This window comes from Mus caroli, unplaced genomic scaffold (genome assembly GCF_978045245.1).
Source record: "Mus caroli unplaced genomic scaffold, Mus_caroli_1 scaffold_4, whole genome shotgun sequence".
Classification (NCBI taxonomy): Eukaryota; Metazoa; Chordata; class Mammalia; order Rodentia; family Muridae; genus Mus; species Mus caroli.
In genome coordinates, this window is record NW_028227259.1 from 125,877,923 (window position 1) to 125,905,800 (window position 27,878).

At 46.9% G+C, this 27,878-nt stretch overlaps 1 protein-coding gene across 1 annotated transcript; it reads left to right on the forward strand.

The window, feature by feature from the left end:
• The first annotated feature begins 31 nt into the window (after window positions 1-31).
• Window positions 32-27,878, forward strand: Brap (BRCA1 associated protein). The gene is made up of 12 exons (XM_021162535.3): window positions 32-310; window positions 1,459-1,620; window positions 2,716-2,911; window positions 4,537-4,726; window positions 12,558-12,671; window positions 15,864-16,012; window positions 19,205-19,280; window positions 19,651-19,789; window positions 20,224-20,333; window positions 23,400-23,489; window positions 25,002-25,105; window positions 25,760-27,878. The coding sequence occupies exons 1-12, from the start codon at window positions 229-231 to the stop codon at window positions 26,121-26,123; spliced, it is 1,776 nt and encodes a 591-aa protein (XP_021018194.1). The 5' UTR covers window positions 32-228; the 3' UTR covers window positions 26,124-27,878.

Below are 27,878 nucleotides of genomic sequence, written 5' to 3' on the forward strand. Positions count from 1 at the left end.
GCGCGTGCGCGTGCGCGACCCCGCGGGTCAGAGACGGCGGCCGACAGGCGGAAGCGGAGGTTGTTGTGGCTCGGCAGGCTGCGCGCGACGGGGGCTGCCGCTGCTGAGGCGGCGGCCGCGGCTTCTGAGGCGGTGGCGGCGCTGCCGACCGCGGGCCGCTCGGCCTCTGGGCTCGGGCCGCAGCCTTCCGTTAGCCCACCGGGGCCCACGCCGAGCAGCGCCTGTCCTATGAGTGTGTCACTGGTGGTCATCCGACTGGAGCTCGCGGGTCACTCGCCGGTCCCCGCCGACTTCGGCTTCAGCGCCGCCGGTGAGTCGGCGACCTCGCGCCGGGCCGGAGGGTCGGCAGCCCTCGCTCCACCGGCCCCCGGACTTGCCGGGCGCCTCTGCTCGACGTCGCCCTCGCTGCGAGAAAGCGCGGCCCGGGGCGCGGGGGGGATGCTGTGCGCTTTTCCCAAGCTGGCAATCAGACAGGCCGGTGGGGAAACGATTTGCCCAAAGTTAGGTGTGAGTGCTGGAAACGCGAGTTTTAACCCAGCCGGGGACCGAGAGGCTGACGTCTTCACCACCGGCCACAGACTTCCTTAGTGGGCCATGCAGCTTCGATTCTTCCCGTGATCGTCACAACCTTACCTGATAGCATTGAGGCTCCTGAAGTTGGAGGCAGGAGGACAGACAACCAGAAACCAGGCAGGGTTACGGGGGAAACCTGTCTCAACAGACAGACGAGAAAACGGTGTGTGTGGGAGGGCGATTGCTTGGTATCTGTCAAGAGTTTTGTCATGTCTGAATCAGACTTGGTCTGATATGTGCCATACGGACTAAATGTCCCAAGTTGATGGAAAAGAGAAACGGACACTTAGTTTGGAGAGCTGGGCTGGCGCTCGTTCTCGGAAGGATGGCATCCTGGACACTCTGTGGTGGGTCCATTCTTTGGAGCTGCAGTAGAAGAGTGAGTTGTGGTCTTTCTTGTTCTTTGAGACTCCAGTGGCTTGATTTATTTCAAGGTTACAAGCGACTTTCCAGAGCTCAAAGTGACCCCTAGATCTGAAAGTCAGTTAAGTTGGCACTAGGCACAAACAGGTAACTTCATCCAGGCCCAGTCCTGGAGACATTTATTCAGCAAAGCCTAGGGGGAGAGCTCCTACTGTGTGCTTAGATGTGTGGGTCAGGTGCTGAGAAGCTCCTACTGTGTGCTGGGTTGTGTGGGTTGAGTGCCATACTGGGCAGGCCTGGTGCCTGCCTCAGAACTGATGTTAAGGAATTTCGGTCACATCTCCGGCTTTCTGAAATGCTGCTTATTCATGAATAAGTAGAGGGACAGAGGCAGACACTGGAAAAGGGCCTCATCCCGGGGGACGCGCCATAGAGGAGCAGGAAAGCTATTGATTGAATAGTGCCAAGAAGTGAGAGGAATTTGTTCTGTCATTCGGTATTAATCTTTCATGTGTTCTCCAGCTGGAGAGATGTCCGATGAGGAGATCAAAAAGAAGACATTGGCTTCTGCTGTCGCCTGTCTAGAAGGGAAGTCAGCCGGGGAGAAAGCAGCCATCATCCACCAGCACCTTGGCCGTCGGGAAATGACGGATGTGATAATTGAGACCATGAAGGCCAGCGCAGGTATGCCCACAGGAAGCCTGGCTGTGTTGGAGTACTCTGCGCCCTGGCTGGTTTTGTTTTTTGTTTTTTGCTTTTTGCGGTTGATGAGCCGCTGGGGCTGGGTGTATTTGTTAATGAGTATGGCCTTGAAGTTGTAATCTTGCTACGTTCACCTCCTGAGTGGTGGGATCATGTGTATGCACCCGTACGTCCAGTTTGCGTCCTGCTGGGCACAGACCCAGGGCTTCATACATGTAAGGCTAGCGCTCTCCCAACTGAGGTGTAGTTCCAGCATGCTTTTTCCCCCCCAGCATTTGTGTTCTTTATGTGATTTGTGAAGCATATTTCATTGTCTTTTTTGAAAGGGTTATTTAAACCCTGAAGTTTGGAAACATACCCCAAGACCCTGTTTTAAGAGAATAATACAGGAGAAACTAGATTGGCTGTCACAAAGTGGGCTCTCCCCTCTGGTGGGAGTGCTCATAACTACTAACTCTGCTCCAGTGGAGCAGTTCCTGGGGAAGCCTGCTGCTGCCCCATCCCTGCCCTACTGGCCTACACAGCTGAGGAAGTGGATGCTTTCTGCATCTATAGCATAGGTGTGGTCAGAACTGGAAGGTTCAGTTTTCAGAGAGCCCTGACTGTCACTGAGGAGCCAGGGTGAATGTTGCCTGCTTGTGTTGGGATGTGGGAGGAGCTTCTGTTGGGTTTTGAGAGTGTTAAGGGATTTTTTATTATTATTATTATTAAATTTTATTTATTTACATTCCAAATATTGCCCTCCTACCCCCCCCACCCCCGTTGTTAAGAGATTTTTACAAGGGTATGAGGAGATGTTTTTACGCAGAGAGAGCTGTACATGTTCTTGAGAGACTCCCAAACCGAACAGTTCAACAGTATGGTTTGTTGGGTTTTGTGACAGGGTCTCTTACATCTGCAGCTTTCCTGCTTCAGCTTCCTGGTGCTGGGATTACAGGCGTGAGCCATCATAACCAGCAGGAATGCAATGTTGTAGTTTCTCTGTCACAGTTCCCCTTGCACTTGAAATTCTAACTTTCTTAGGCTCCTTAGGCTTATTTCCAGCTGTTTGTGATCTGCTAATTTTCACTTTGTAAGATGAAGTGAGAGACACAGTGGAAGAAAAGAAGCCTTCAGCAGCCCCTGTCTCTGCACAGAGAAGTAGAGAGCAGAGTGAGTCTGTGAACACAGCCCCAGAGTCTCCATCCAAACAGCTCCCAGACCAGATTTCCTTCTTCAGTGGCAACCCTTCTGTTGAAATAGTCCACGGCATTATGCACCTGTACAAGACAAAGTAAGCCCAGCTCGCTTCCTTCAGACTGCTCTGATTTTTGCTTTGAGTAGGGAGAAAACTCTGTGCCCGAAAGGAGGTCAAAGGCTAAAGCTTTGACAACAAACTTACTGCCCTTAGGTACTGTGGACTACAGAGTTCTGAGTGTTGTATGTTTGACAGTGTAGATTGGGCCAAAGCTCTCCTTACTCAAAAACAAACATGTAGATGCACGTCAGAAATGCTTGGGAAATAATCTATTAACCGTTAGGCATGGGTATTGATTAGGGGATTGAAAACAAAAGGAGTCAAAGCACCTCATGCTTATGTCTGTACCAAACCGCAGGAGCCAGGTGATAGTAATTGACATGCCTGTTTTCGTGACTTCTTTATTTTGTTTTAGGGTTTTTGTTGGGTTTTTTGTTTGTTTGTTTGAGACAAGGTCTGTAAAGGTAAGGTGTGCACCATTAGGCCTGGCTTTTACAATTTTTTTCCCCTGTTTAAAAAAGAAAAAGCAGCCGAGTGTGGTGGCGCATGCCTTTAATCCCAGCACTTGGGAGGCAGAGGCAGGCAAATTTCTGAGTTCCAGGCCAACCTGGTCTACAAAGTGAGTTCCAGGACAGCCAGGGCTACACAGAGAAACCCTGTCTCGAAAAACCAAAAAAAAAAGAAAGAACGAAAGAAAAAACTTTCTTCTGGAAGCCCAAGAAAAGGAGGCACTTAGATAACCCACCAGCTGGGTCTTCAGCTCTCAATACAATAATTTGTTGATGTCTCAACAACTGTCTTTGCCCTAACTTGCCTGCCATGTCCCTCCAGGGAAGCTGGGAAGCAGCCAGTCATCGGGTAGCCATTTTGGATCCCAGCCATGACGTCTGTTTTCAGCATATCAAAAGCAAATTGCACTGTAGAAGGTTTCTCTCCCTCCTTCGAAGCTGTTCAGACCAACAGTATTTTTTCTAATCTCAGTCCCATTGTCGGAGGTTAGAATTGTTGCATAGACTTGTGCTCACTCTTCTTCTGGAGCTCCTAAGACAAATGTCACAGTTGCACTGTGCCTCAGTTAAACATGGGACTGGAGACATGGCTCAGAGGTTAAGAGCACTGGCTGCATTTGCAGAGGACCTGGGTTCAGTTTCCAGCACCCACAAGGTGGCTCACAACCATCTTTAACTCTAGTTCCAGGGGTCCATGCCTTTTCTTCTAAGCACCAGGCCTGCATGTGGTGCACAGACATATGTGTAGGCAAACACTCATACCCATAAAAATAAATATCTTTTGAAAAGAATAAAACACTGAGTGTAGTAGTCTAAATTAATAACTGTTTAAATCAAGATTAATAATTCTGGAGAGGTGCTGTGTGAGGTGAAAACAACCAAAATACATTGTGTGAAATTCTCAAGGAACTAATCCAATACCTTTTTTAAAGATTAAAAACTCTGGTTAGGGCTTGCCGTAAAGTGCACCGCAGACACGTGGAAAAGGACCCAGGTACCGATGGTGTATGTTTCAAGCAAACTCACCAGTTAAATATTTGAGTTGATTTGTAAAATACTAGCCATTTTATTTTTCACATTTTCTCAGACAAAAGAGTCATTTGGTTGTTGTTCTCCAGACTTTTCAAGACGGTCTCATTGTCTTCCTCTTAGTAAGATGACCTCTCTAAAAGAAGATGTGCGGCGCAGTGCCATGCTGTGTGTCCTCACCGTCCCTGCCACCATGACCAGTCATGACCTTATGAAGTTTGTTGCCCCATTCAATGATGTAATTGAACAAATGAAAATCATCAGGGACTCTACTCCGAATCAGTACATGGTGCTGATCAAGTTCAGTGCGCAGGTAAAAGTTAAGATGCTAGACACCTCTCTGCTGCAGACGGGCTATAGAAACTGCGATGCCAGTTTTGTGGGTTTTATGCCTCAAATTCAGATATGACTCCTAGGGTGTGGTTGGTGAGGTTGTAGCCCCAAGGCTATTAGAAATACAATTACGTTGGCCTTTTTTTTATATATAATATACATTTATGTATGTGTATGTATGTGTGTGTGTGTATATATATATGAATGAGCACACTGTGACTGTCTTAAGACACACCTGAAGAGGGCATCAGATCCCATTACAGATGGTTGTAAGTCACCACGTGGTTGATGGGAATTGATCTCAGGACCTCTGGAAGAGCAGCCAGTGCTCTTTAACTGCTGAGCCATCTCTCCAGTTCTTTTTTTTTCTTTTCTTCTCTTTTCTTTTCTTTTTTTTTTTTTTAAGATTTATTTATTTTTATTATATATAAGTACACTGTAGCTATCTTCAGACACTCCAGAAGAGGGAGTCAGATCTCATTATAGATGGTTGTGAGCCACCATGTGGTTGCTGGGATTTGAACTTTGGACCTTCAGAAGAGCAGTCGGGTGCTCTTACCCACTGAGCCATCTCACCAGCCCCTCTTTTCTTTTCTTTTCAATAAGTTCTCACTGTCTAGCTCTGACTAGCCTGGTACTTGCTTTGAAGACCAGGCTGACATGGAATTCACAGATATGTCTCCCTTTGTCTCTCAAGTTTTAGAACTACCATACCCAATAAAAACAAAAACAAAAAAACCCTAAATGACCAAATCAGCCATGAGTTGAACCTGGAATCTTCTGATCTATATTAGAGGCATTACCCATTGTTCCACTAGCCTGCATTCCCATAACTTAAAAAGCATTTTTTTAACGATTATTTTTTTGGTTTTGAAGATTGGTCCCAGCACCTCACACATGCTCCTCCATTGCCGACACCCCCCCGACCCCTTTTTTACGTTGTTACATTTTGAGATGGTCTAGCTGAGTTGCCCAGGTGGCCCTTGGTCTCACTCTGTAGCTCAGATGTGCACTGAACTTGTGTTCTCATGCCTCTGTCTCCCACCCACATAGCGTGATGACAGACGGGCACCACCACACCTGACTTATGCATCACACTGGGTGTGATCTCCAGCTCATGTGTACTTATCCAGTGGACACAGAAGCCCAAGCACTTGTGTCATTGTCCCCAGTTCTTTGATTCTGTTTGCAAGATGCTCTTTGGAGTGCCCATGGAGGTCAGAAGAGCGTATCCCACCCCCTGGAGCTGCAGTTCCAGACTGCCCCCCACATGGACGCTGGAAACTAAACCCTAGTCCTCTGCAACAGCACTGTACTACCTATCTCACCCTGTCCCAGATTTTTCCTTCTTCTGGTTTTTGTTTTTGTTTTTTTTCCTGTTTTTTTTTTTTTTTTTTTTGTTTTTTGTTTTTTGTTTTTTGTTTTTCGAGACAGGGTTTCTCTGTATAGCCCTGGCTGTCCTGGAACTCACTTTGTAGACCAGGCTGGCCTCGAACTCAGAAATCCGCCTGCCTCTGCCTCCCAAGTGCTGGGATTAAAGGCGTGCGCCACCACGCCCGGCGTTTTCCTGTTTTTTTGTTTTTGTTTTTGTGTGTTTTTTTTTTTTTTTAAATTCCAAGACAGGGTTTCTCAATGAGGCCCTAGGTGTCCCTGAACTAACTCTGTAGACCAGGCTAGCCTCTAACTCACAGAGATGGCATTCGGATCAAAGGAGTGTGCTACCATAGCTGGCTTCAGTTTTTGCTTTTTTTTTTTAAACGTTGGTGTTGATTGGTGGAATATTGAAGTGTTAAGAATGATTGACAATACAGACACCAACAGATGCCCTGAAAGAACAGAGGTGTTCTTAGACCTGAAATGGCTTGTACAGTTTTGAATTAGGAAGGCTGTGTCATTTCCTCCCTTCCTTGTACTGCTGTAAGCATGTTGGTTCTTAAGAGCATGTGTGTTTATATAGAAACATAGCATGAGGTGAGTTTTACTCATGTCCCCGAGGGACTGTCCCAGCTTTGGATTTACTCAAGCTTTTTTTTCTATGTTTTTATATCCTGTGATATTTGTCCATTGAACTTTGACCATGTTAGCCAGGTGGTGATGGCGGCACAAGCCTTTAATCCCACCACTACAGAGGCAGAGACAGGCAGTTTCTGAGTTTGAGGGTACACTGGTCTACAGAATGAGTTCTAGGACTACCATGACTACAATTTGTGGAAAACTAACTTCTCTCAGCTCCGTGGTCAATGGTTTCCTCCAGATCAAGTGTCCCATCCTGCTAGTTGACAAATTGGTGTTTTGACAGATCATTTGTTCTTGCCACTCTAATGGGTTCCTAAGGTTTGTGGGTGAAGGGAACTCGTGACACAGACTTCCTTGTCCAGGAATGCAGGGTGGACGGCGGTGGTGGGTGTTCAGTGATATGTGTGTGTTATGTGTGTGGTCAGGGAGGGCAGCTTGCAGGAGTTCTCGCTCTTCTCCATGTAAGCTACAGGGATTGGGTTCACGATATTAGGCTTGGGGCAAGTGACTTTACCCACCAAGCCATCTCACTGGCCCCTGCATACAACTTTTACAAGTTACACACCACTTATTCATTTTGTATGCGTATGTATGTTGTGCTCACGTGTAGATCAGAAGACAACTTTCAGGAGTTGATTTGCTTTTTCTACCATGTGAGTCTCAGCCTGTGAGGCTTGGTAGTGGACGCCTTCACTTGCTGAGCCATCCCACGTAATCTTTTTTTTCACGGCAGTGATTTACTAAGTATTTCTGGCTGGATTGGAATTAGCCACTTCTGCCAGGCTGGCCTCAGGCACAGAGATCTGCTCGGCTCTGCCTCCAAAGTGTTTGGCTTAAAGATATGTACTCCCATCCCACATCTCCATATGTAATATTTAAAGATACTTTCTTTTCTTTCTGACAAGTTCTCATCTGTGTTTTATACTGTGGATTTCCTTATTTATCCCAGGCTAGCCTTGAACTCTCAGACATAGTCCTCATCTCAGCCGTCTGACCTGGGATTATAGGCATGGACTTGAATGCCAAATTTGGGCTTATTATGTTCTTAGACAGTTTATAATTTAGTTCTGTGCCTTATCCTTCATGGTACTTGTTAATCCCTGGTATAGTGTAGACACTATAAAGTATTGCTGTTACTAGTGACTTAAAAACAATGGCTGTCCCCTCACCACTCCTGTGTCCCAGTTCTAGCTCTGAGAAATGGCCTTCTCCATCTTGGTGATTAATGTCTAGCGGTGTGACTAATCACTAACCTCTCGGCCGCCAATTTCCTCACCTTTGAAACAAAGACTCAGAACCCTCCTGCCTCCAGGGGACACCAGCCAAGAGTCTGGCTGCAGGCAGGACTGTGAGGACCAAGCTAGTGTCACGGGGCCTTTGATGTTCTCGCTGTTCTTGGCACTAACTGGAATCACCGAGTCTGACCACTTAGGGAGCTGCTGGCCCATGTCTCTGGAGCACCACCTCAGGAGACGTCCTGTCAGTCAGGGGTGAGGTCTATTTCTGACCTGAGTGTCAACTTCTGAATCTGGGTCTACAGCAGAGTTGAACACCTTGGCTTTTGTGTTTTTAATTTTTTAGGACTTATTTTATGGGGCATGGTGACACATGCCTTTAATCCTAGTACTCAGGAAGGAAGCAAAGGCAGAGAGATATCTCTTGTTGAGTCTGAGGCTAGCCTGATCTGCTTAGGGACAGGACAGCTGGGGCTCTCAAAACACAAAAACATTTTAATTTTCCATGCACTTGCATGTATGTCTGTGCGCCATTTGTGTGTAGTGTCCATGGAGGTCAGGAAAGGGTGCCGCATTTGTCTGGAGCCATGTGTTGTTGCTGTGAGCCATGTGTTGTTGAACTACAACTGGGTCTTTTGAAAGAGCAGCCAGTGCTATTAACCACTGAGCCATCTGTCCAGCTCTCAAAACACATTTTTAATATTGCTAGTGGTAGGGTGCTTTGTAAAGTCAAATGGACGACTTAGTACTCTTTCCTTTTGGTTTGGGTTTTTCAAGACAGGGTTTCTCTATGTAACAGTCCTGGCTGTCCTGGAATTTACTGTGTAGACCAGGCTGGCCCCGAACTCACAGAGATCCATCTGCATCTGCCTCCCAAGTGCTAAGATTAAAGGCGTGTGCCACCACCACTCGACGACAGCAGTGCACTCTTATACTCAGAACTGTGTTGAAGGGACCCACAGAACAGGTATACACATAGGACCCAGCTAGTCACTTCCCAAAGTTAGGTCAGAAGCATCCTGTGAAGATTGTAGCCTGAGTCCATATAAAGGCAGCTTTCGGTGTTCTCCTGTCTTTCCCTGAGAACTCAGAAGTCTTGTTAGTGTCCTGTAATCGCTGTTGGCCCTAACTGCCTGCGTTTACTTTCTTGTGTGTTGGTAGCAGTCCCTTCCACCCCAATCCCTTCCAACACCGCCCCTTCCTTCCAATACTATGTAGTAGAGAAAGGTTAGAGGGGAAAGCGGGTGTAGACCTAAGGAGCCTACTTCCTGCTGACAAGAGTTCCCTGGGCCAAGTCCAGTCTTTGTGGTCAGAATATCTCCAGCCAGCAATCCAGCAGTAACAAGCCCTGCAGCAGGCGGGGCGGCAGCCACCACAGGCCTTCCTGAGTCTTTCCCATTTACACCCTCTCCAGAGTCCCAAATGTAAACTGTCTTCAGCTGGCAAAAATCAAGCCCCTCCTAGCACAGGAAACATTCGGAGTTAACGGCTGTGGGCAGTCTGAAGCAGCCCCATATCCCACACCTGGGATTACAACAAAATCATTCACAGAACATAACTGGGTTTTTTGAAAAACCAAAATTCTCACTACAAAACCAGGGCTGTCAGGCTTGGTGGCAAGTGCCTTTACTTTTTGCATCATCTTGCTGGCCCCTGCCCTCTCAGCTTTCTTTGGAGGTTTGGGAAAAGTCATAGATTGATAATATGACCTTGAGGAAATCTAGTCTTTGAGGAAGGAATTTGTAAGTCATCATCAGAACATGAAAACCAAAATGGCTGGGTCACGGTAGGGGCCTCCCTCGTGTGCTTATGCAGGACTGCCTGGGATTCTGGTCCTCTTAAACATAAAAGCATGGAGAGCCCAGCTGGCCAGTGCTGGTACACACCTTTCATCCCAGCACTTGGGAGGCAGAGGCAGGCGGATTTCTTGAGTTCCAGGACAGCCAGGGCTACACAGAGAAACCCTGTCTTGAAACAAAGAAACAAACAGTAAAAACACACTCAGCTCTGCAGCTATCTGTGACAAGTCTGGCAGAGGAAGCTCTGATCATAATGGGTTGTTCCTCTCAGAGTTGAACAACAAATTAAACAAAACCTGAAGTTGGCATTCTTTAAATTTCTGGTTGTTTATAATTCTAGCATTTAGTCTCTCAGGACAAGGTCTCCTGAGGTCATTAAAACTGCCCTAAAGCAGTGTTTACTTTTCTGTGTATGAGTGTTTTGCCTGTGGGTACGTCATATACTGTAATGTGTGCGTGTTCTTGGAGCTCCGAAGAGTGCATCTGACCCCAACCACTGAAGTTAAGGATGGTTGTGAGCACCATGCAGGTGCTGGGAATCAAACCTGGGTCCTCTGACAGAGCAAGTGCTCTTTACACTGAACCATGTCTCCAGCCCCTGCCCCTCAGACTCGACCCTTCCCTTCCTCCCCCTTCCTCTCCCCTCCCTTCCCTTCCTTTCCCCTCTGCCTCCCCTCCCTTCTTCCCCTCTACTTCCCCTCCCCTCCCTCCCCCTCCCTCCTTTCCCTATCCCTCCCCTCCTCTCCTCTTTCTTTCTTTCTTTCTTTCTTTCTCCAGACAGTTTCTCTGTCTATCCCTGGCTATTTTAGAATTCACTCTGTAGACCAGGCTGACTTAAAACCAGCCTCAAAAGTACATGTCTTTGATACAGATGAACAGTTCCCTCACAAATATAATGTGCACAGTGTAGGTTGGGTTTAGTCTCCTACCTGTCCTTTCTGTGATGAGTCCTGTTATTTGGTGAGCGCTTAACACATCTCATGATCCAAGGAGGCCTCTGTTTGTTCAGCAGCCTTAGTCAGTGTCTTGTGCTGTAGAAGTTGAGCCCAGCCTGGCTCCTTCCTTAGTAAGCACCTCAGCCTGTGAGATTTTTCTCTTCATCCAGTAATGTCTCTGGGGACACTGGAGGATGGGGAGGCCTCTTCATTGTCCCACAGCCAGCTCTACATACGTGAACTTAAAATTCACTGCCCCTTCAGTCAAACTACATCAGGATTGACCGCCCTTCTTGGGGCTGAGTTTAACCAGTAGGCTTATGTGAAGAAAGCATAAATAAGCAAAAATCCAAAGTGCAGGTCTGGAGAGATGGCTCAGCAATCAAGAGTGCTGGCTGCTCTTGGAGGGGATCTTAGTACAGTCTCTGACCAACCAATTGGCAGTCATAACTGTAACCACACTTGATGGGGATCAGACGCCCTCTTCTGGCCTCCTCAGGCACTGCATGCATGCGGTACACACACGTACAGGCAAAACACCCTTACACATAAAAATAAATGTAAATCTATGAGCTTACATGACTGGAATGGAATCAGAAACTGTTGTACTGTGGCTTTGAGATTGAGGGCCTGAGAAGGAGAGGCAGGTAGGATGCTTTGGTGGAACAGCCTTGATGGAAGAGAAAACAGTTTTGTTTTTGAGGAAGCTGTCCCCATCCCCTAAGCAGCTCATCAGCATGAGTAGTGCTGAAGCAGGCGGCCTTCCTTTGTTTAGTCTGATGCCCCTGCTGGGACAAACTGAGTTTAACACTGGAGTCGTCTTGTTGCTTTACACTAAGCCTGATCCAGTGTTGGTTTACCGTTACCTTCTCCATGTCTATTCCAATTTATGTCCACCATGAAAGAGCAGCTCAGTGTTGAAGGCTGGTTAGTCTGGGTTGTGAACTGCCACATGCGGAGCTGAGCCCTGGATCTTAGGGAGAGCAGGCAGTGCTCTTAAAAGCCCCAGTGTAGGACACCTTGATCTGCCGAGGCATCCTGACAGGTGATTGGTGTGGAGTGCTTCCTCAGTCAACTGAAGACGAGCTGGCTTTTCATACGTACTGTTCCTTATTCTTTAACAAGATGATAAGTTTGGTTTGGTTTTTCTGAGACAGGGTTTCTCTGTGTTCCCTGGATGTCTTGGAACTCACTCTGTACAACAGGATGATCTTGAACTCAGAGATCCGCCTGCCTCTGCCTCCCAAGTGCTGAGATTAAAGGCCTGTAGAAGGATGCCCAACTTTCTTTTTTTCTTTTTTCTTTTCCTCAAATGAATGATGGTTCTTTAAGGGCATCATGTATGTATGTATGCTTGTATGTCTTTATTTATTTATTATATGTATGTGAGTACATTGTAGTTGTAGGCACACCAGAAGAGGGCATCAGACCCCATTTCAGATGGTTCTGAGCCACCATGTGGTTTCTGGGAATTGAACTCAGGACCTCTGGAAGAGCAGTCAATGCTCTTAACCTCTGAGCCATCTCTTCACCCTTAGCCTCTGCACCCCCGCCCCCATTTTTTCCAATTTTTGTGTGACAGTTACAATTTAGTTCCAGAATTTTAAGAAGTATGTGTCTTCTTCCAAGTGCCACAAAAATAATGACTACTGGGGAAAGAACTGTCCAGAAACTTGTAGACAGATGGCAGGTTGAATGTTCTCTGCTCAGCACATGGCACTGCCTTTTGCCTTCTCCTCTGATTGCAAATGTGTGGGGATGTGGGAATGGAGAGTGCATCTTCCATGACCAGCCTTTATTTTCCCCTCTCCCTATGGTATGCACAGGCTGATGCGGACAGTTTCTACATGGCGTGCAATGGCCGCCAGTTCAACTCAATCGAAGATGACGTCTGCCAGCTGGTCTATGTGGAAAGGGCTGAAGTGCTGAAATCTGAAGATGTAAGTGTGAAGTCTTCTTACATGTGATGAAATGTTGATCTGTACAGAATTGAATGTTAAGATGCTTGCCAAACATCAGGAATAGGCCTTCCTGTAGAGACTGAGAGTAGAAACAAGATAGGCTCTGGGGTCTGGGAGAAAAGGGGAGTGGGAGGGGCCAGCAAATAGATGTAGAGGTTCTTCTGGGCTAATGGTTTGTTGACGGATGGTGGTGCCGGATGTAGGATGAATGGAGTAGTTGGCCTGGACATACTAAAATCCACCCAGTTTAAAATGGAGAGTCTTAGCACTGAATAGGGAGGGGCATGAATTCACAGGTGGTTTGGCAAGGTCAAAGCTAACATTGCAAGGCCCTTCTTAAAAAACAAACATACTAAAAAATTTTATATCTCAGTTTTTAAAGATTTATTTATTATTTATTTTATATATATGAGTACATTGTAGCTATCTTCAGACACTCCAGAAGAAGGCGTCAGATCTCATTACAGATGGTTGTGAGCCATCATGTGGTTGCTGGAAATTGAATCAGGTCCTCTGAAAGAGCAGTCAGTGCTCTTAACTACTCAGCCATCTCTCCTGCCCATTATATCTCCTCTTTAAGATGTAGAAAACAGGTGTGGTAGCACATGCATGTGACCCTAGCACTCAGGAAACAGAGGTAAGAGACTATTGAGTTGGAGGCCAACCTAAGCTATATAATAAGATCCTGTCCCCAAATCAAAGTAAAGAAAAGATTTCTGCCCTGTTTAAAACCTATCCCAGAACGATGGAGTACAGTTTGGAGCAGAAAGAAGCATATTTGTTCAAACTATTAACCCCAGTCTCCATCCTAGCTTTTTGTTTTAGGGTTTCTGTGTAGCCCTGGCTGTCCTGAATCTTGCTGTGTAGACCATGCTAACCTTGAACTCACAGAAATTCATCTGCCTCTGCCTCCCTGGTACTAGTATTAAAGGCCTGTGCTACCACGCTTAGATTTTTGTTTTGTTTGTATAAGGCAGGCTGTCCTAGAACTCACTATGTAGAGTAGGATGGCCTCAAACTCATAAAGATCCTCCTGTCTCTGTCTCCTGAGTGCTAAGGTTCAGTCTTGCTGACTACATGCTCTGGCTCTCATCTGCAGCAGGGCAGCTCCCTCGGAGCCTGGCCTGTACTACTGGCTCACTAGGCCATTTATAGTAAATAGCAGACTTGGCTCTGGAGGCCAGAGAGCTTCCATGATGCTGTAAGATTCTCTTCCTTTTCAAGGAGATCTTAATAGCCAGGCTTTCTCACGATTTTAATCCTAGTATTTGAGACAGAGGAAGGTAGATCTCTGTGAGTGTGAGTCCAATATCTCCTCTACAAATAGAGTTCCAGAACTGTCAGGGTTTCACACTCAGCAGATAAAAGGTATTTCCTGCCACAGAGCCTGTGAACTGAGTTCAGTGCAGGGAACCCACGTGGGTAAAGGAGAGAACTAACTTGTGAACGTTGTTCTTGGGCTTCCACATGTGTGTAATAGGTGTACACACACACACATATGCACACATATATTCTAAATATAATGTAACTTATTTTTTAATTAGCTATTTTGGTGTTTTCAAGACAGGGTTTCTCTGTGTATCCCTGGCTGTCCCCGAACTCCCTCTGTAGACCAGGCTGGTCTCAAACTCATAGAGATCAGCCTGCTTCTGCCTCCCTCTGCTGAGATTAAAGGCATGTGCCACAACTCCCCAGCCCATAAAAATTTAATTTAAAAAAATTTAAAATAGACCCTAAATTAGACCCAGAAGCTGGCCGTAGTGATGTAGGCCTGGAATTTGAGCATTCAGGAGGTAGAGTCCAGAGGCTGAAGAGATGGCTTAGCACTTAAGCTGCTTCCTGCTCTTGTGGAGGACACAGGTTCAGGTTTTCAGCTCCCTATATGGCAGCTCACATTGCCCTGTGACTCAAGTTCCAGAGGATCCAGTGTCACCTTCTGATACTCACCGGCTCATGCATGCACCTGGACTATGCACATGTGCACACACGCGCACACACACACACACTCAGACACAGACATATACAAGTACAGGTTTTAAAATTAAAAAGGTAATGGGAAGAATTTTAGAACATCAAGGCCTTCAACTACTGCACAAGTTTGAGGCATACCTGAGTTAAGCTACACATCCAAAAGAAACAAAAAAGCAAGATTTAAAAAGGGGAATGAGGGCAGGTGGGGATTGGGGGCTGGAGAGATGGATAACAGTTAAGAGCTCTGGCTGCTCTTATGGAAGATTTGAGTTCAGTTCCCAGCACCCACAAGATAGCTCACCACCATCTTGTTAACTTCAATTCCAGAGTATTTGTTGCCCTCTTCTGGCCCTCATGAGCACTGCACATATGTTTAGTACCCAGACATTAATGCTGGCAAAACACCAATACATATAAAAATTTAAAGCCGGTTGTGGTGGCGCACGCCTTTAATCCCAGCACTCGGGAGGCAGAGGCAGGTGGATTTCTGAGTTCGAGGCCAGCCTGGTCTACAGAGTGAGTTCCAGGACAGCCAGGGCTATACAGAGAAACTCTGTCTCAAAAAAACAACAACAACAAAAAAAAAAAATTAAAAAAATTGGAGGTGGAGAAATGGCCCACTGACTGCTCTTCTAGGGGTCCTGAGTTTAATTCACCACAAGGTGGCTCACAACCATCTGTAATGGAGTCTGATACCTCTTCTGGTGTGTTTGAAGACAGTGACAGTGTACTCACATAAAATAAATCTTTTAAAAAAAATTTTAAAAATGAAAACTTTGTTAAATCTCTTTATAAAGTAAAGAAAGGGGGCTGGTGAGATGGCTCAGTGGGTAAGAGCACCCGACAGCTCTTCCAGAGGTCCAGAGTTCAAATCCCAGCAACCACATGGTGGCTCACAACCATCCGTAACGAGATCTGGCACTCTCTTCTGGAGTGTCTGAGGACAGCTACAGTGTACTTACATATAATAAATAAATAAATCTTTAAAAAAAAATAAATAAATAAAGTAAAGAAAGGCAGCAGATGCGGCTTGCTCTCTGAGTCCTTGCAAAGCTGATTCAGGTTTGCTAAGAGTTCCAGGTGAGCCTGGCCTACAGGGGGACTCTGTCTCCAAAAGTGAACAAGAAAAGCCAACAAGTGTCTTGTTTGAAGAAGATGGCAGAGGGTGACCTGTGGGCCTTAACCAGATGTTTCCTGTAGGGCGCCAGCCTCCCCGTGATGGACCTGACAGAGCTGCCCAAGTGCACTGTGTGTCTGGAGCGGATGGACGAGTCTGTGAATGGCATCCTCACCACCCTCTGCAACCACAGCTTCCACAGTCAGTGTCTACAGCGGTGGGATGACACCACGTGAGTGAAGGGGCTGCCCCCACCCCCACCTCGTAATCCGAAATACCCGTCAACAAACACTGCTAGTCTTTGGCTCTGCAAAGCTGGGATCTCAGAAGTGAAGAGACCTCAGTGTCTCTTCTCCCCTTCTCTCAGGTCTTGTGGAAATTGTCATTTGTATAATTTTTCTTATTTGTATATCTGTGTATGTGTGTGTGCATGAGTTTATGTGCAGCACATGCATGCAGGTGCCCCAGAATGCCAGAGGGCATCACATTCCCTGGAAATGGAGTTAGTGGGTGTCTGTGAGCTGCTGTGTGGGTGCTGGGAATGGAACCTGGTTCCTCTTTCTGCAAAGGCAGTAAGGGTTCTTAACCACTGCTCTATCTCTGCCATTCAAAATTGGACCTCAAATACCAAGACCTTTTAAAAACCCTTTTCTGGCCTCTGTAGGCACCTGCATACATGTGTGTGTGCACATGCTCGCGCGCGCGCGCGCGCGCGCGCGCGCACACACACACACACACACACACACACACACAGAGACACACAAATGAGCTGAGCAAAGGTGGTACATGCCTTTAATCCCAGCATTCAGAAGGGAGAGGCAGGTGGATCTCTGAGTTTGAGGCCAGCTTTGTGTACAGAATAAGTAGAGCCCAAGGCAGCCAGGGTTCTGCAGAGAAATCTTGTCCTGAAAAACCAAAAAGTGAGTAAAAATAGCCAGGCAGTAGTGGCGCATGCCTTTAATTCCAGCACTTGGGAGGCAGAGGCAGAGGCAGGTGGATTTCTGAGTTCAAGGACAGCCAGGGCTACACAGAGAAATCCTGTCTCAAAAAAACAAAAAAAAAGGGCTGGTGAGATGGCTCAGTGGGTAAGAGCACCCGACTGCTCTTCCGAAGGTCCGGAGTTCAAATCCCAGCAACCACATGGTGGCTTACAACCATCCGTAACGAGATCTGACTCCCTCTTCTGGACTGTCTGAAGACAGCTACAGTGTACTTACATATAATCAATAAATAAATCTTTAAAAAAAAAAAAAACCAACAACAACAACAACAAAAAAGTAAAAATAGAAGAAACTGTTAAACTTAAGAGTTGGCAAGATGACTCACAGATTAAATAGCTTGATTCAAAAGCCAGGTGAGTGGCCATACCTATAATTCTATACTTTGAGCTAAAGATTGGAAGATTAGGAGTTTAAAGGCAGCCTGGGCTACAGAGTGATTCCACTCCACAAAAAGAGGAAGGTCATGTCCAAGTGTGGTGGCCATCCAAGCCTTTAATCCCACCTGGATTTTGGAAGGAACTTCAGTCATTTGGTTCCCTTGATGTCCTCATAGATGGTGTGAAGTGTCGATATGTATTCATTGTGCTACAAATCTTGGTTTGGAATATTCTGTGCAGCTGTTCTGCCTCCTCCAACAGCCATTTCTAGCTCTACTTCCCAGTTTCCTCCTCCCTATAGTCATTCCTCTGTCTCTCTCTCCCTCTCCCTCTCTCCTTGCTAAGTACAGTTCTACCCCTAAACTCTCAGTCCCTGTCTGTCTGTTGTTTTAATGGAAACAAGGTCTCAGGTCAGAGATAAAGTTCTGTTGGTGAATTCTTGCCTAGCATAGAAGTGAGGCTAGCCCCAAAAAGGATACCCTGGGTGGAATTCCTAGCACTGCCTAAAACAGACATGTTTTAGGGAGTTGGATGCTTGAGGACCCGAAATTCAAGGTCATCCTTGGCTACATAGAAAGCTTGAGGCTAGCCTCGTCTACATGAGACCCGTTTCAAAAGCAAACTAGGGGACCAGGGAGGTGCTCAGCAGGTAGAGCATTTCCTGCTCTTGCAGAGTCACAGGTTTGGTTCCCAGCACCCAGGCTGAACAGCTCACAGCTGGTTGTTACTTCACAACCAGGAAGCTGAAGGTCTCTTCTGGCTTCTACAGGTACTGTTTCACATGTTGTATAGAATATACTCAAGCACACACATGTGGACAGGTATTATAAATCATAACTCTAGGATGGAAAGCAAGCCCTCACCACGTAAATCCAGCTGATGTGGCACTCATGCAAGCAAAGCTATCCTTGAGCTTCTGGTGTCCTTCACGTCTCCTCTGAGTGCCCCCTACACACATGCCCCTCTGCACCTGCCAGCTTCTTCAGGACTAAGGAGAGGCAGGGGCATTGGAGCTTCCTTCTTGCCTCTGCCTACTCTTGCCTTCTCCTTGCTCTTCATGACCGAGCAAAGATGGAATGGGTGCTTGATACACCTTGAACTTCCTCACTTGGTGGCACTTCGGTCACTTACAACTGTATCCCACTTCCTGACACGTTGACCCATCCAACAAAATGTGTTAATGACCAATGAATATTAGTTCATTATTTGATTGTCGTGGAAAGGGTTACCCCAGTGGGCATGCTGTCACACCTGTAATGCTAACACTTGGGAGGTGGAGGCAGGAAGATCAGGAGATGAAGGTCATCTGCTCTGAGGGGCAGCGTTTCCTGTGTGTGTCTGGAGAGGAGAGCAGCTCAGCAATTAAGTGCACTGGCTGCTCTTGCAGAAGACCCAGGGTAGGTTCCCAGGACCCACATCGGGCTAGTAACAGGCACTTAGAACTCCAGCTCCAGAGGATCTAACACTTTCTTCTGGCCTTGGTAGGCACACACATACACATGACTATAAGCCTTTTTAAAAAATTTGGCTCAGAGCTGAGCAGTGGTGGCGCACCCCTTTAATCCCAGCACTTGGGAGGCAGAGGCAGGCGGATTTCTGAATTTGAGGCCAGCCTGGTCTACAGAGTGAATTCCAGGACAGCCAGGGCTACACAGAGAAACTCTGTCTCAAAAAACCAAACAAACAAAAAAAAAAAATTTGGCTCAGAACAGGTATGCAGAGGCAGGCAGATCTCTGAGTTGTAGGCCAGCCTAGTCTACATAGCAAGTTCCAGGTCAGTCAAGGTTGTATAGTGAAACCTTGTCTCAAAAAAAGCAATAAAAATTATTGGTTGTGTGTGGTAGTTCACATCTTGAGTCTTAGCACCTGGTTCTCAGTGAGCTTGACATAGTGAGTTCAGGGCAGCTAGGACTATGAAATCCTGCCTCCATCATGTAAATAAATTTGAGAGAAAATAAAGCCAAAGAGTAAGCATAAAGAAGGGAGGTTCAGAGTCCAGCTTTCAACCCCTGTATAACTCCATCTTCATCTTCCTGTCCTGGATAGGTGTCCTGTGTGCCGATACTGTCAAACGCCAGAGCCAGTGGAAGAAAACAAATGTTTTGAGTGTGGTGTCCAGGAAGTAAGTAACTGGGATGTGGGATTCTTTTCTGCCCAGTACAGCTTAGATTCTTTGTGAGATGAATTCTTTTTTGTCTGTAGTCGGGTGTGTGAGTACACAGATTGTTCATGCTTTTATTTGCTATTTATTCTTTTAAAAGACTGAGATGCTCACCAATTAGTCACTTGTGAATCTGTACTTAGGACTCCGCAAAAGCCAGAAAAGGGAAATGGTTGACCAATAATGTTGAAGGTTGACCTGGAAGGTTGGGTCTTAGAACTGTATTATTCGGAAGTCTGTGGAAGAAGTCCCCAAGTCTTCTTTCCAAGTCATATGGGCCAGGTCATGTGCCTCCCTCCCCAGTCTCCAGTTGAGGTCTTCCCCCTTGCAGAACCTCTGGATTTGTTTAATATGCGGCCACATAGGCTGTGGGCGGTACGTGAGTCGGCATGCTTACAAGCACTTTGAGGAGACCCAGCACACATACGCCATGCAGCTCACCAACCATCGAGTCTGGGACTATGCTGGAGGTACGTGCGCAGCTGTTTCCTGATTTAGATTCTTTCCTGTGGAAACCTTTCACTGGTGGTGTGGCAAACTCAAAGGGTGCCATGCCTCTGCCTCAGGATGACCTGAATCAAGAATTATAGAGACAGTTTAGATGTTTGTTCTTGCCCTCTCTCACTCGCTGATGGGCAAATGATTGACCAGTTTCAAAAAAAAAAATCATACATCGGTGCATTTATATTTCTAAAAATGACCAAAATGTGTCATAGTTAAAAGCATGGAGAACTGGCTGGGTGGTGGTGGCTCAAGCCTTTAATCCCAATACTCAGGAGGCAGAGGCAGGAGGACGGATCTCTATGAGTTCCAGGCCATCTTTGTCTACAGAGCAAGTTCCAGGACAGCCTGGTTACACAGAGAAACCCTGTTTTGAAAAAGCACTAACTTCTCCTTTGTTTAGATAACTATGTCCATCGACTGGTTGCAAGCAAGACGGATGGAAAGATTGTTCAGTACGAGTGTGAGGGCGACACCTGTCAGGAAGAGAAGATAGATGCCTTACAGTTAGAGGTGAGATGCTCTTGGCTGTCACTTGTCAACCACTATTGCTGCGTGCGTGTTTCCATTTTCTGGAGAAAGATGCTTTGACCTTTTCATGTTGTCATCTGCCCCATGTCATTGCTGGGAAGAATTTCTAAAATGCTTCCTTTTTGAAAGTCTAAGCTGGGGCTGGTGAGATGGCTCAGTGGGTAAGAGCACCCGACTGCTCTTCCGAAGGTCCAGAGTTCAAATCCCAGCAACCACATGGTGGCTCACAACCATCCATAACGAGATCTGGCACCCTCTTCTGGAGTGTCTGAAGACAGCTACAGTGTACTTACATATAATAAATAAATAAATGTTTAAAAAAAAAAAAAAGAAAGTCTAAGCTTCCCTAAACCTTACTACTTTTCACTGTGATGTTCCTGGTTGTCTTAGGTTCAGGTTCGTTAGTTAAGGCAGTTCAGCAGCAATAAAGCCAAAGGCATCATGTTGCTGTAGGAGGCTACACAGAAGCTGGAAATGGAACAGACTGGGTCAGAGTGGACCCCAGCAGCACCTTCTTCCCTGGTCATTCATGTATAGCTGTGTGTTTATCGTACGTGCTTTGTGAATTGGGGCTCAGTTACTTAAAGGCATTTTGGTTTTATACATGTGAAGGACCAACACGCTTAGCACACTGGGGTTTTCCCTCTGAGAAGCCATGTGTGCAGGGCAGTCCTGTGCTGCCACTTGTTTGCTTGGTGATGCTTTGTTGTCTTTTGTGGATTTTGGTTTATCAAGTAGTTCCAGATTGATCTCAAACTCATGATCCTCCTGTCTCCACTTCCCTGGTGATGGGACAACAGGAGTGAGCTAGCATGCCCACACAAAATTCTGTTAATGAAGGGGAAGTTTCAGAATGAGTCCTGTTTTATGTAAATTTAAAAAGAAAAGTCTAACCAGGAAAACGAACCCAAAACTCCTGGTTTTCAGGAGTGGACTTTGGAAATTAGTTCATTTGTAAACTCTTTGAGGTTTTTTTTTTTTCCATGTAATGTATATGAGTTTGTCTGCATGTGTGTCTGCACCATGTACATGCTTGGCACCTGAGGAAGCCAGAAGTGGGCCTCAGACCCCCTGGAACTGGAGTTAAAGACAGTTGTGAGCCACATCTGTGTGCTGGGGACAGAACCTGGGTTCTCTAAAAGAGCAGCCTGTGTGTGTTTTCCCACTGAGCCATCTCTCCAGCTCTTCATTTGTAGATGCTATAGCTCTAATAGATTCAGAAAGTGGCCTTCAGTATAGCTTGTATTCTTAATAAATTACTATATTGACAGAAAAGAATAAGTATCTCTTCCATATGAATTTTGACTAAGGATTGTTCAGGAACTCACTGGCCTTGAACTCAAGAAGTATGCACGCTTCCCACATGCTAGGATTAAAAACATGTGGATACCCCACCACAGCTGACCTTGCCCACAAGTCTTCACACCCATAGCCCCATCTTGTTGTGTCAACACCTAGCATCTTTGTTGTCCTTTGAGTTGAAGAGGCCCTGTGTCTGGTCCTGCTTTCTCCAAGTGCAGGTAGGTGATGTCTGTTCAAGTCTCATGTCTGTCAACAGCCTCTGAATCTCATCTACTCCCAGAAGTCCTAGCAGCCCTATTGCAATACTTCCCTACCTTTGGTCACACAGTACTGTGGGTTCATGCCATCATGTAACAGTGGAGATCCAGAGACCAAATGTAGCCCTCATTTCCAGATTTCACAGTCTAGGCAGGGTGGTTGGGAAGTAAACCTTCAAATAGTGCTACTGTAGTTCCAGTGGGAGTGCAGTGGGGACATTTCCCCAGTGTGCTGGATAGGGATTGGTTAGACTTTCCTCTGTGGGGAGGGGTGCTGAATGTGGAACCAAGAGTCTCATGTATGCTAAGCTCACACTTTACCACTAAACTATACCTGTAGCCCTGAATTTTACATAGATTCAAAGCCTCCATTCTTAAAATTGTTTGGACCAGAAAAATTTTGTGTAAGCATGCCTTCACACTAAAGAGGTAGAGGTATGATGATCCGGAGCTCAGGTCCATCTTGACATTTGAGACCAGTCTGAGCCATAAGAGACCCTGTATCAAAATCAAAAACCGTGTTAGAAAGATAGCTCAGTCAGTCAGTTGTTTGCCATGCCAGCATGAGGACCTGAGAAAAAAGAAGTAGTGGTACATGTGTGTAACCCCAGCACTGAAGAGATGGGATGGATAGATCCCTGGGACCCACTGGCTGGCAACCTAATCTACTCGGTGAGTTCTAGGCCAGAGAGAGACCCTGTCTCAAAACTAAAGTGGAACAGTACCTGAGGAATGACATCTAAGGCTGACTCTGCCTTCCCCCATGTACACATGTGGGTAGAATATATGGGCTGGAGAGATGACTCAGTGGGGGCACATATTGCTCTTCTCTGAGGACCCGAGTTCCATACCCAGCACCCACATCAGATGGCTTAGAACTTCTGTAACTTCAGCTCCATAGGAGTCAGGCACGCTAACTGCTGTGGTCGCCTGCATTCATGGGCATGTGCCCCCATACATATAATTAACATAATAATAATAAGGATACATACAGAGCATTTTAAAGGCAAAAATACATTGCATTTTTACATTTTTCCCAGCTGAATTGCAAATTCCACTCTGTACCTCTGACCCAGTGCCTGTTGACTCTAGTTGAACCCAAGTATAAGATACTTTCTGGTGAGCCTGACATGGTAGTGCAAGCCTGAAGTCCCCAGTTGATAAGGTTGGAAAATTGCCAATGCCTCAAGTGTGAGACAGCAGGGCAAGGCCATGTCCTTATGTCCTTATTCTTTCTCTCATATTCATTCTGTCTTCTCCTGGCTGGCTTGGAACTAGTTAGATGAGCCAGGCTGACCTGGAGTGTTGAGATTTAAGGCACGCCCATCCCAGCCCCACAGGTGTTTGCTCTCTAATTTCATGAGGTTTTATGGTGGGTATGTGAGCACTACCCGCTGTGGAAGGAAGGAGTTCTAGAAGCTGTCAGAGGTCAGCGTTGCTGGGTGTCATAGTTGGTGATGGCTCTCATCGCCCACTGTTCTGTTTCTAGTACTCGTACCTGCTGACAAGCCAGCTGGAATCGCAGCGGATATACTGGGAGAACAAAATCGTGCGCATAGAGAAGGACACGGCAGAGGAGGTAAATGACTTGGAGACGGAAATGCTATAGCAAGGCAGGTGGAGAGGGCAAAATGGCAGGGAAAGGGATGTGAGGATCTTTCCCTTTGATGCCTGATGATGGAGAATTGCTTTCTCTAAAAGGATCGACTTATAGGGTCTTGATGGTTGGGATCTAATGATATAGTGTCTCGGCCGGGCGTGGTGGCGCACGCCTTTAATCCCAGCACTCGGGAGGCAGAGGCAGGCGGATTTCTGAGTTCGAGGCCAACCTAGTCTACAAAGTGAGTTCCAGGACAGCCAGGGCTATACAGAGAAGCCCTGTCTCGAAAAACAAACAAACAAACAAAAAAGATAAAATGTCTCTCACCTGTCAGAACTAGCACTTGGTACAATCCCAATAAGAAGGTAAAAATGCGTAGGTGGTACTCAGTGACCGCCCAGCCTCTGCTGCCTCCCAGCACAACCCAAACTCCATAGACGTCTGTGTGAAGGTTTTGTAACATGGGTCAGCCGCTGGCACGTCGGCTTGGGAACAGGGCTGTGGGAGGCAGGTGAGCTTCTGTAGCTTTGTAAACTGAGGGAAATAAATCAGGCAGGAATGGTGGGACTTCTGTGGTCTCCCTGGAGAATTACTGGTTCAGAGCTGCAGTTACCAGATTTTAACTAATTACCTTAAATGTGACATACATGGTGGCCTATGCCTGTAGTTCTATATACTCCGGAGGTAGAGGCAAGAGGATTGTTTAATCTCAGGAGTTTGAAGTGTCATAGTCTGTTATTTTATTTTATAATTTGAAGATTATATTTTATGTATATAAGTGTTTGACTATATGTCTGTATGTGCAGTGCCTTTTGAAGCCAGAAGAGGACATTAGTTCCCCTGGAATTGGAGTTACAAGTGACTGTGAGCTACAGTGGGTACTAGGACCTAAACCAAGGTCCCCCCTACAAGGGGAGACAATGCTCTTAAACAATGAACCATCTCCCCTGCACCCATCTCCCCTGTTGTTGGTGGTTTGGGTTTCGACTTCAGCACATAGAGTGTGATGTGATTTGCAGAAGCCTGTGCAGGAGGCCTGAGCTCTGCATGCTCCATTTTCTACTTTGTAGCATGTTCAAGGAACCTTGGGCGCTGCAGAGAAGAGGATTGGAACATGTGCACACAGGGCTTGTGTGTGTGTCTAGTAACATTTCTCACAGTAGTAAATGAAGTCTTCATTTTCTAAATGATCCGTCTAATAACGTAGTCCCTCCTCTCACTGGGACTGCAGGTGGGAGGCTCCACTCCAGCTCCTCACTAGTTCTCAGTTGTCCATCAGCTGTTTCCCTGGCTACACACCAGCTCCTGGTCCTTATTTATCCTTAAAAAAAAAATTGTTCTCTCAATTTCTCATGATTTTTCTTGTTGTCATAATGCCATTTAAGTGACTCAGCTCGACTTTCTAAGTTTGGTTTGTCCTGGTTATAGAGACAGTGATAGGGGTGTCCCAAGAACTGTATGAGTCTGCCTGACCTCCATTTGCACTTTCAGATTAACAACATGAAGACCAAATTTAAAGAGACCATCGAGAAGTGTGACAGCCTGGAGCTCAGGCTCAGCGACCTCCTGAAGGAGAAGCAGTCTGTGGAGAGGAAGTAAGTATCCCTCGGTCCTTAGCAGCCACCAATGCCCACGGGTTCTTCTGCAGAAGCACCTCTGCTTCCTGGGGAACACCCTCACTTTCAGCATGGGCATCATACAGGTTTCTGGGGGTCTGCTTATAGTTGGATCAAAATAACAGTGACTTCTCATTCATGTTGTTAGGGGTGAGCAAGATGGCTCAGCTACCCAGCTTGATAATCTGTGTGGGATCCCAAAACTCACGTGTTGAAAGAACTGACTTCCACACATGTGCCTTGGCACACGCATATACATACACACGAATAAATGTGGAAACCAAAGCAGGTCCGATTGCTGTTCCACTTGAGGTGGGTGCCAGGTGGAACACCAACCTCCCTGCAGTCCATGGTTACGTACCTTCCATTTCTGCCTTCAGCTTCTGAGCCATCTTGGCTGAGAGCAAGTTAGGAAAACCATTTTGTCTAAGCTGGTGTCACAGACTCCCCCTGGGACAGGACCTAATGGCTAGTGATGCTGAGCATGGAGCAAAACGCATGAGCAGTGTGGCAGGAACACTGGCTGCTGCTGCAGTGGGGAGGAGGGGTGTGACTGCTGACTTCTGAGGTCCCTGAGCAGAAAAGGACAGAGAGCAGGTGGAGCCAGTTCTGTCTCCCTCTGTTTTGCTCCAGGTGTACCCAGCTGAACACCAGAGTGGCCAAGCTCAGCACAGAGCTGCAGGAGGAGCAGGAGCTGAACAAGTGTCTTCGAGCCAACCAGCTGGTGCTGCAAAACCAGCTCAAGGAGGAGGAGAAGCTGCTGAAGGAGACCTGTGCCCAGAAAGACCTGCAGATCACCGAGATTCAGGAGCAGCTGCGCGATGTCATGTTCTACCTGGAGACACAGCAGCAGATCAGCCACCTGCCTGCGGAGACGAGGCAGGAGATCCAGGAAGGCCAGATCAACATCGCCATGGCCTCAGCGCCCAACCCACCCTCTTCCGGGGCCGGTGGGAAGCTGCAGTCCAGAAAGGGCCGCAGCAAGAGGGGCAAGTGACCATCAGAGACTTGTCCCTGAGACTTCCTGGGCACCACAGGGTCTGCTGGGACCTTTGCTGAGCGGAAGTGTGGGCCCTAATAAGTACGTCTGAGGACGAACTGCGGTCGTGTGGCTCCTTCATTTGTTGCGTGTAGTGTGAGGAGACTAAAAGAGGGGGAAATGTTGGCAGCACTTCCCAAGGGTGAGTCACCTCATGGCCATTCTGCCTTCCAGCTGGGTAGCCCCCCGGCTTGTGCGGTTTTCCATTGTATTTATTTAGTTGGCGCACTTGCAGTTGGGTTCCAGGGTAAATCTATGACATGACGTAACCTTCCTAGCACTAAAGGAATTCCAGCATTACCTAGCACTAAAAGCACAGTGCCTCCCAGAGGCCCAGCTGCCTTCAGGAGAGGAGCCCGCTGCTCACTGCCCACTGCAGAGGATCTTTCCTGCCATCCCTCCCTCCCTTCTCCTGCAGAGTAGAAGAGAGAGCTGCTTGCATGTCATAGAGAAAGGGCTAGGTTGTAAACCAAGTACAGGCTTGTCCTCAGCAGCCTGGCTTGGGGCAAATGGAGTATACCCAGTTTAGGAAAGACAGTGACAGCTCTCTATTTCTGATGACTCCATCCGAAATGTGCCTGTCAATAAGAAAAGCCTTCCTGGCTCCTTCTCAGCTCAGGTAACTGAGAGTGTCCTCCATCCAGCAGGAGTCAAAGGGCAAGCCTAGCAAGCCATCGAGAGGCCTCTGACAAGCTGATATGTGTTGCTGGGGTCAGTGGATACTGACTGTTTACAGGCAGGGCTGCATGTTCAGGTCGCAGCTAGAGGGAGCTTGGGCAGATTTCAGTTACTCTTTTATGATCGTTTCAAAGGCTGCTTCTCACTCCAGAAACCAGCTTCAGCAGAGCCTCTTCCAAACAGCCATACAATACTTAATGTGACCAACAGAGGGGCTATGTGCCTCTCTTTAGAGCCAGGAACATCAGGTAACTTGTAACAGATTAATTGAACAGAATTGAGGGGACACCATGTTGGGATTTAGCTTCTAAAAGAGCCTGGGCAGTTGACAGCAGTGTGTAGTAAGTACAGTTTAATTTTTTGCTTTATCATCAGCCAAAGGTTTAAAATGTCACACTTTAGGGACTTTTTTTTTTTTCCGACTGACTGGACCTCGTCCTTTGACCGGAATGTCTGACATGTCACCACGTTGCCTGTGTTGCTGATCACCGTCCAGTTCGGTGGAATGTGCTGTAATATTTCCCAAAATCCCACCTGTGTCTGCAGAGTGAGTGCGCTCAGACTCAGAACTCTGTAGCCGGCTCTTCCTCAGGGCAGGCCAGCACTGCAGATCCTCCAGCCCGAGCTACACAGGCGGCTGGGGCTGGGGTTGGGGCTGGGGCAGAGCCGCCTCTTCCAGAGCTTCTATTTTATCTAGAACGCGTTTTACACTGTTACAGTCTCGCCGGCTCAGCCCCGCTTGTCTTGCACATCTGACCTTGCAGAAGCTGGGGTGGGTGGTAGCATGCTAATTAAGAGAATCCGAAGTAGTTTCCAGAGCTGGCTCCCCTTTTCATTACAACCCACCCAGCAGCCCTGCCTCCCAGAGGAGAGTAGCGCTCTACCACACAGGTTGGGAGAAATGCCTGGGAAGGCTGTGGCCAGCAGAAGCAGCCGACAGGCAGAGGTTTCCAAACTACTTGAAGGTCTTTTAAAAATGTTCCAGGAAAACAAAAATCAAGATGTGTAAATAAAATGTTATTTTAAAAGGTCAAA

Bases quoted from the DNA above. Each gene is read 5' to 3' on its own strand.
- Brap (XM_021162535.3), top strand. From the start codon at position 229: ATGAGTGTGTCACTGGTGGTCATCCGACTGGAGCTCGCGGGTCACTCG. The intron at 311-1,458 runs GTGAGTCGGCGA...TGTGTTCTCCAG, and splicing joins CTTCGGCTTCAGCGCCGCCG to CTGGAGAGATGTCCGATGAG. The intron at 23,490-25,001 runs GTAAATGACTTG...TTGCACTTTCAG, and splicing joins AGAAGGACACGGCAGAGGAG to ATTAACAACATGAAGACCAA.